This window comes from Tupaia chinensis, unplaced genomic scaffold (assembly GCF_000334495.1).
Source record: "Tupaia chinensis unplaced genomic scaffold, TupChi_1.0 Scaffold000427_1, whole genome shotgun sequence".
Taxonomy (NCBI): Eukaryota; Metazoa; Chordata; class Mammalia; order Scandentia; family Tupaiidae; genus Tupaia; species Tupaia belangeri.
The window spans coordinates 1,332,764-1,342,220 of NW_006159932.1; the positions used below are offsets into that span (position 1 = coordinate 1,332,764).

The following is a 9,457-nucleotide window of genomic DNA, read 5'->3' on the forward strand; positions in this document are numbered from 1 at the left end:
AATCTACTTTAATTAACTTAAAAAACTAATTTTTTTGAATTAATTTCAACTCAAAAACAAACAAAACCTAATTGCTTACAATGTGAGTTTCAAATAAGTAGTGAACACAGGAACCACATAGTAAACATCAATAAGCCTACTGTCTCATTTTGGTAATAGGTAACATTTTTTTCTGGCTTGCTGTTATACATATATACATTTTAAATGAAATATTTAAAATTCATTATAAACAATTTTATTCCAATATAATTCAGTATATATTTGTAATTTCCCTAAAAATAGAATACATTTCATGAACATTCTGTATGTGTATAAAAAGAATGTGTATGCTGTAATATTGGGTTGTTGGGAAAGTCATGATACATTTTTGCAAAGAAAAACATAGAAAAATATGTCATGACTTTCCCAACAACCTAATATTTTATGTATGTTCATTAAAGGTTATTAAATTAATTAATGAGGTTGTTCTTACCTTTTAAATCCTTACTAGCTCATTTTTGTTGCTTATTACATCAATGAATCAGTGTATTTATTGTCTCTCCTACTATGGCCATATTTGTTTTTATGTATTCTGAAGTCAAACTACTCGTCACAGTAAGCTATACAGCCCCAGCTATGTGCTATTTTATAGTATATTCATTCTACCCACAGAATTTTCATGCCTAAAGTCAACTTTTGTTCACAGATATGTATATATCAGCTGAACTTACTACTGAAAGTATTTAATTAATATATTTTGTGAATCAATACAATGCAGGAAAGAATAAAGGAATGAAAAGCAACTCCAGATACCAGAGACAGGGTGGGAGGAAGATGGGAAATGTCAAAGGGTGAGAAATGGCCGGGTGGTGGGGGGTGTATATATAAATAAGAAACTAGAAATGGAATATTATTTGTTGATGATAACATGTATGATTTAGCCATCTTGTAGTCTATTCTGGCTGGAAAATTGCATTTTGTATGCTATGGTGCAGTTCAGTGAAAGTATGTAAAATAATTTTTAAAAAAGGAAAAAAAAAACTATGAGATACATTAAATAATTCCTTAATGTCTGCGTTTTCTGATATAATACCAGGTGATTCTTCATCTGTGTTCATGCTTTTCCATCTTTTTAAATCTTAACCTTTCTGTGTGCTTACGTTTTTAAAAAAGTCTCCTATAAACAATGCATATTTTAAAACTCAGTCTAACAATACTTGTCTTTTAACTGGAGCATTTGTACTACTTCATTAACTACCATTATTTATACTTAAGGTAAATCTATCAATCTTTATGTGCTTTCTATATATTCTATTTTTTTTCCCCTTTCCTATCTTGACTGCTAATGGAATGACTGTGATTTTCCTGTTATCCATCTCGAGGTTACATACTATTTTTCTAGGTTTTATTATACTACTTATACTTTTTATTACAAGTTTCTCAGAAACTATAAGGACCTCAGATCACCTTAAATCTATTTACCCTTTCTCATTCTCTGACCTTTATGCCGTCTTTTGGTGATATTGTTTGTATACGTGTGTACACACATATCACAAGATTTTTAGTTTATAAATACTATATTAATTATATTATGCATATATTTTGTTCTAATTGTTTATACATTTTTGACATTCCATTGAGGATTACTTTCCTTCTATCTGAAGTATACTCTTTAGAATTTCATTTTAATAATTTGTCTAAAAGATCTCATCCTTTTTCTTTTTCCCCTTCATGAGCAAGAGAGTGAATAAGAAAGAGGTAGTCAGACAGACAGACACTGCACCCTCAACAGAGTCTTGATGCCGCAGTCAACTCTCAGTCAGCTCTGCATCATGGGTACATGTTTCCTTGTCATACTCAGGGAGGTCTCCAGACTTAAACTGGAAATGTTTCCATGTAGGATTGCCTTCCAGAGCACTGTGTTTTACTGCTGTACCACCATTTGGACTGTAAAAATGTCTTATTCTTGAAGAACATTTTCTTTGTAATAGAACTGTAGATCAAGTATCATCTTCAGTTGATATACAGATCATCCATCTTAGCATCTCTGGCTACTGAGAAGCCCGGTATCAGTCTAAAGGTACCCATTGTTTTTCTCTAGCCACCTTAAAGATTTTCTCTTTGTCTTTGGTGTGCTATAATTGCAAATCACATAGTAGTTAACAATTTTAAAATGTCCCTGAAATTCACTAGGTTTCTTGAATTTGTGGATTGGTATCAGCTATCAATTCTAAAAAAATTTCATACATTATTTTTATATATTGATTTTTTTCCTTCATATTCCCTCCTATTTCTTTTTTGAGAGGGTCTAAATATATGCTAAATCTTCTTACTGCAATTTCTATTTTTTAAAAATCCATTCCTCTGTATTTTATATGTGTTTTTGTTTCGTTGAGATACCTTGTGGGTAATTTTTTCTGACCTATCTTTAAATTACATAATTCTCTTTTACTGCGTCTAATTTGAAGTTAAGTCCAGCTATCAAGTTTTTTAAGCTTTCTTTCTGAATTTTTCATTTCTGGAAATTTTATTTTAGTTTCTTTCATATCTACCATGTTGATATTTACACTTTACAGTTACCTGATAAAATGTTTAGACATTGTACTTATCTTCTTAAACGTAATATATATAATTGTATTAGATAATTTCAATATGTGAAGTATCTGTGATTCTGTGTCTGTTTTTTCTGTTTTAGTGATCTTTGTGTTGAGTCCTAGTATTTCTGGTTATCTATGATCATATATTTGAAAAATTATTTGTAGAAATAATTTCAGGCCTTGAAATATAATATCTTTGGGACCAGCAGTTAGCATAATGACTATGTCACTGGACTCCCATGTAGTCGACCACGGTTTGAGTCCTGGACCCAGTGGCTTTAACTCACACTGGGCACATGTGCGTGTGTGCCCAAGATCCCGAGAGGAGACTAGAGTAGAAGAGACTGCAGTGTGGCCATCCCCCTGGGGGGTGATTTCTCGCTTTTTGTCTCTCTCTGTCTTTTTGGAGAGCGCACATGCCCTATAGCAAAAACCTCTCCAAAAAATAAAAAGAAATATAGTATCTTTTTATAGAGAACATTTTTGATTTGCTCTGCCAAGAGCCAGGAACTCTGGCAGTCTGAAAAAAATCTTAATAAACATCGAATCACTCAAATTTTTAAACTCAGCTGAAAGTCTGGGTGTGTCTGAGGGCTGATTTACTTCCAGTTCACCCTTACTTTTGAGCTGTGGCCCTTTGGGGTTCTTGCTATAAAGAGGAATTATATCAGGTACTCACCCTGGCCAGGCCTGGGAGTCCATCTTGCTAGCCCTAACACAGCACCATATATCTCAGTTTTCTACTTCAGATTAGCAGAGTAATTCAGGGTAAAAGTGGCCCCAAACTGCCAAGCTTACCACTATGGGATCCCATTCTTTCACACTGATCCTCCTTATTAAAAACTCTTTATTAGGCCTTTGCTGTTCTTAAGAACTTAAAATACATACCTTTTTTTTGAGCTTTGTACAACTTACCAATTTTCTAAATGACAATGTTATTCTAAATTAACAGTGCCCCACTGACTTGAAGAACAATTTTTATTTTCTTAACTAAATTAAAACTATGAACCAATCATCTGGGTAAGTTTTAAAAATGAAATTGCATTTATATAGCTTCTTACTGCTGTTAATGTTACAATATTTTGATTCATCAAACATGAAATAACAATCCTAAAATATTTTAGAAAAAAAAAAATTCAAGGATAAATAGCAGCTTTCACTTGAAGGGTCAGGCATTCATTGATTTATTAATTCATTCAGTGACCAAATGTTTATGCCAATTATGTGGAAAGTAGTAAATAAGATTTTTCTCTTTTAAATAACATTATAGTGCAATGAAAATAGTTTTGGAAGTTTTGCAAGACAGCATATAGAATTAAAAACTTCTCTGAATTTAAGGTCATCAATTAAAGACAATTACAGAATTGAAATAATAATGAAGCTCATTTATAGAAAATACTAAGTTATTCATTTAACATTGTGAATATTGTCTTTTAGTCGCATGATGCTGTTTTGATTTTGGTTCCCTGAATAAAATATTCCTTTTATTTTGGATAGAATGATGAAAATGATTCATATATTTTGTTAGAACATGGATATATTAATTATTGTGACAGAGTAGGGAAAAAGCATAATTTACACATGTAAGAAAAATTCATATGTCTCAATTTTTTTTCCTATAGATATATTATCCAAATTAAATAAATCGACTTACATAGTTCTTCTCTATCAAGAGACTGTGCACCGCCTCCAAACAAGCCTTTAAAGAATCCCCGGTTTGGTGCTTCAGGTGTTTCTACAGGAGTGAAGAGTTCACCCAACATTTCCTTTAAAAATCAAAACAAATTGCAATTGTTAAAACTTCATAGAACTCAAACTATATGTCATAAATCATCACTGTAAACTTTTAAATTTAAGCCTACAACGCTACCTATTGAGCACAATTAGTGAGCATATTTCATATTGTCAGTATGGTCAGATACATACTGACTTCTCAAATAGGAAATTTCTAAGACTAAATTCCCTAAGCCTAACTTGCTGTTTGCTCCTTTTGCTGCGTTACTTTCTCTGTATCTCAGACAGATGATATTTCTCCCTAGTATGTGAAGAGATGCTAACCTCCCAGACGAAATTTTCATGTAACTCTAGGTCTTCTCACAGAAAAATTTTCACTAGCAAGTTTAAAAGTCCAGTGTAACGATGTAGTTTTAGAATTATAACTTTTAGCTCAGTCAGAAATTAGTAATTTAGGCATACCAACTTCTATTTTCATAAACATACATTGAGGTGAAAATTACGCCAATACACATCTGAATTTCAGAAATTCAGCAACAAGATGGGAAGGCTTTCTTCTGTATAGTCAGAGTTTTCTGAAATTACTGTCAATATTCTTCAGAGACCATAAATGATAAGAATTTAAGTCAGGAGAAAGGAAGAAAGATGGCTGACATCATTTCAGTAACATTTAGAGAAAAGAACGTTTTCTATAAGAAAACGGTCTGGTAACAGCAATATTTACAAAGTAGCCTAAGAAAGTCACAGAAGTAAATTAAAAATACATCAAGGCTTTGGGGTTGCATTTCTGACCATGAAAGAGAAGTAGTTATGATACAATGGACAAATCAACCATTGGACAGGTAGTTCTGTGTATGCTTTATTACATTTTTATAGCTGGAGTGAAAGTATATATTTGTCAGGTTTCTCCCCATTACTGGGCTAAAAAAAGCTAATAAAGAATGCCCACAGATTCTGCTTTAAACTTATCCACATTAATGTCGTCTCTCCAACCAGACTGTCAAAGTATAAGATAATCATTAACATCACTTAACAGAGTTTCACTTAAATTACTGAAGTGGATAGAAGCTCTTACATTTTTAGTGTCTTTCCTCTGAATCTATAAAGAAAAAATTCTAATAAAGCGGAGTAAATGTAGAATAAAAGAATTTCTAAATTGAACAAATAAAACTTACAAAACCCACCACAGAACATAGAGTTACCTATTATTACACTGAAATTTATACACCACTATATAACAAAGGTAATTTTAGGCATATTTCCAATCCTTTTTAAACTTTATTTCACAGGCCATAATTTAAGCCGCCTATTAAATCGACACAACAAGAGTGACAATAATGGCAGCAGTTACATCTGAATGCCTTTCATGCTAAATCAAGAGTAGTAGTACATATAAATAGTGTTAGTGTAAAGATATATTTTTAAAATTTCCCCCTCTTGATAATTATGGCTTACATTTCCTAATTTACCTGTTGTTTAATGTGTTTACAGTTTTATAAAGGTAAGGTAAGAAATACAAACTGAGATTATAGTTACGAAGAATAACATTAGTGAAGTAAAACCTGGAACCAGATAGACCTGGTTTTATTTTCATTCCTGACTTTTAGTAGCAGAACAATCTTAAACAATTTAGATTTAGATTCTTACTTATATTTGGGTGGAAGCTGATTTTCAAAACTTCCTAAGTTCTGAAATAAAATGTTTCAGGACTAATTTTCTAATATAGTCTAGCATACTGAAATAACAACATTAGACATTATATAAACGTACTCCATACCAGGCACTCAGCTAAGCCTTTTATGTGTTTCCTTTAATCCATATCATACTCTTTAAGATACCATTTTTATCCTAATTTCCAAAGATGATGAAGCTCAGACACATTAAGAAACACATTAAAGTCATATAACTGCGTGTTTAACCAGAACAGACTTAAATTCAGTTTTCTTGAGTCTAAAACTCATAGTCTAAAAATAGTAGGCCACAAATTAAAAATTATACATGAGTAGAAAAGGATTAATTAACGACAAAGACTTTCACTAGTAAGGTCCTTTCGATAGAAATTTCTTCTAAATAGCAATCAATAGCTTGGCTCAATATTTCAACAACACTTCTATTTTAGAAGGTGAAACTAAATTGATTTTTTTCTAACACATGTGCAAGCACATGTGTCACTTAAATACTAACATAAGATATAGTTCTGTATTTAAATAATTTTTGATAGTTTCTCAAAAAACAGATCAACAAAAATACAGGAAAACAATATAATCATATTCATTTATACAACCCCTTGACTGTGAGGATAGATAGTTTAGGGGCCCTTAGAGATAACTTGAGCTCTAAAAAAAATTACAGTAGTATTTTTATTATTTACCTGAAGATTTTCACAGGTCTCTTGACTATAAGTAAGTCTCTGGATTTCTGTAGGTGAAACAAGATATAATGCTTGTCCGTTGTTGGTGAAACAGAATGTTCTAGCTATCCGCATATTGGTCAGGGGCAAGTAATACACATCCAATAAAGGCCTTAGACTTGGCAAACTTGAGAAAAAAGTTAAAAACTTGTTAATAACAAATAAGGTAGGTTTTAGTCTTAAAGCATTATAAAAGTTAAACATGGTAAATCTTATTACTGTGTTTACCTGAGTGGGTATACAAAGATAAAAAATGATTTATACTCCTCAAATATTTGTTCACCATTAACCAAATGAATTCTTCAGTGTATAAGGCTATAATTAAAAGTATTTCTTTCAAACTGACTGTATTTCTGTAATAAAACATGAGGAAGGAGATGCTCTATCTCTGTTTAAAAAGTTGTCTCTTACCTAAAAGTCATAATATGTCCATTGGCACAGAAACACGCAAGGCAGATACTGTTGCTCAATGCTACAATATCTCCGCGAAGCACAAATGAGGTCTCTGTAATGTTTTGCTTATAAGCACAGTTCTGCGTTGGCAGTGAGATTACTTTTGCTTGCTTTTCAGAACATATCACTGCATACTGGTTTTCACTAATTTCCTGAGAAGAGGAGGGGGACACGGAGACAGGACGCCGTTTTTTTGATTTCTCCTTCTCATCTTTTTCCTCAGGAACATTGTGTTCTCTCCAGGGTTCAAATGCAGGTGGCACTAAGCAGCCTGTGGTGTCCAGAAACGCCATTCTCAAGATTGCACCTTTTAGCCTTAATATGGTACCTGCAATACAGATGTTAATATCTTACTATTAACATTAATATTTTAATCCACAGAGTAAATACGATGCCAATGTGGACACAGAACAGACCCTAAAAAACAGGTCGAATGCACGCTGAATTGAAATTGTGCACACTGACAGGATCCCAACTTCAAGTGTAATATTATAAGCCCCAGAGATAAAAACAAAAACACTAACTAGAAATTCATAACTTAATTAAATTACGATAAATTTTGCAAATATGTGAGGGGTGCCATCAAAAATTCATGAGAATGTATATTACGAAAAACTATGTAAGGATTTCAAAGTGGTTTCTTTTTTTTGTTGTTCCACTCTCCATGAAGTTTTCAAAGTCCCTCGCACGCCTGGTCTTGTTATTTATTTATTTTTTCTTGAGAGGTTTATGCTATAGGGCACGTGCACTTACCAGATAGACAGAGAGAGACAGACAGACAGAAAGTGAGAAATCACCCCCCAGGGGGGACGGCCATGCCACAATCCCTTCTCCTCCATTCTCCTCTCGGGATCTTGGGCACGCATGCACACGCGCCCGGCGTGAGTTTAAGCCCCGGGTCCGGGACGTGAACTGCAGTCGACTACATGGGAGTCCAGCGACATAGCCATTACGCCAACTGCTGGTCCCTCTTTTTATTTATTTTTTTTTTAAAGAATTATTTTTTTTATTTATCTTTATTTATTTATTTTAATTTGACCAGAAAAGCGAGAGAGAGAGAGAGAGAAAGGAAGTGATGAAACAAGCCACCGGTTCTAAGACTTGAAACTTGGTTGGCCATGTGGGAGACCAGTGCCCTTAACTACCACGCCATCTGCTGTCGCCCTCTTTACTTTCCCCCACATGTCTGGTCTACAGATAAACCACTGATATGCTGAAGCAACAGGAACCACACCCTCTCTCATGCCCAGCGGCAGGTGTACTGTCAGTAAGTAGAGGAGGAAGTAGATGGCACTAGAGCAGTGCTGTCCAGTATGGCAGCCACATGTGGCTAGAAAGCACTTGAATGTGCCTTGTCCAAATGGTGCTGGACAACCAGTGTGCTATGAGAGGGTCAGGACGTGCACCAGATATGAAGATTTCGTTACAAAAAATAAACGTAAAATATCTCAATAATTGAAAAATAATGCTTACATGATGAAATGATGGTATCTGGTTATATAAAATATGTTATAATTATTTTCACCTTTTTTTTTTTTTACTTTTTAATGTGGCTACTAGAAAATTTAAAATTATATATGTTGTTCACATTATATTTCTAGTAGTACTAATCTAGAGGGCCAAGGGAAGATAATTCTAAGTATTTCTAAATATCACCTCTAAAATTAATTTCCTTTTAAATAATTTACCAATGTCAGGTACATTCAAGGCATTATTTTGGTAGTTTATAGGCTTTCCTTAGAGGTTACATTTCTTGACTAACTCTAAGTTTCTCTCACATCTTTGAAAATGTACAGATACGCTTTATGCTCATTTCTCCTTTTCCCTCTTTATGAAAGAGAAATGGGCAGGAACCAGAAACAGGCACTTTTGGCAGGGTCTTGCCACTGTTGTGATCCTCCCACCCCCCATAACCTCTCACTAGCTGGAAGCACAGGCATGTGCCACTGCGCCCAGTGTTCAGGCTGGCCTGGCAAACACACCCAGGACTCCCATGCAGTTGCCAGCTGCCCCAGTAATATTACTGTGTGTCACCAGGGCTAGGCCAATGTGTTCTTGCAATTAAGCTCAATGAAACATTAATCCAGTAGAAGGGATATTAGCATTCCAATATTATTTGAAAGTTTTCATTTTTATAACTTTATATTCATATAATATAGCTTGTGAAAGTTTTTCCCATGTATTTTTATCCCTTAGAGTATGAATTTCTAGTGTTCTCTCAGAATTTTTCTTAGGAAAAAAATTTTTTTCATTGTACTTGTATGTTTTTGTCTACTGTATGTTT

The 9,457-nt window shown here is 33.6% G+C and overlaps 1 protein-coding gene across 2 annotated transcripts in view; it reads right to left on the reverse strand.

The window, feature by feature from the left end:
• Nucleotides 1-9,457, reverse strand: part of STXBP5 (syntaxin binding protein 5) — a 174,201-nt gene that overhangs the window by 9,600 nt on the left and 155,144 nt on the right. For both annotated transcript variants that reach the window (XM_006154953.3, XM_006154952.3), the window contains 3 exons: nt 7,132-7,501; nt 6,682-6,847; nt 4,231-4,342 (listed from right to left, as the gene is read on the reverse strand). In XM_006154953.3, coding sequence (XP_006155015.1) covers nt 4,231-4,342; nt 6,682-6,847; nt 7,132-7,501 — 648 coding nt within the window. The remainder of the gene's footprint in view (nt 1-4,230; nt 4,343-6,681; nt 6,848-7,131; nt 7,502-9,457) is intronic.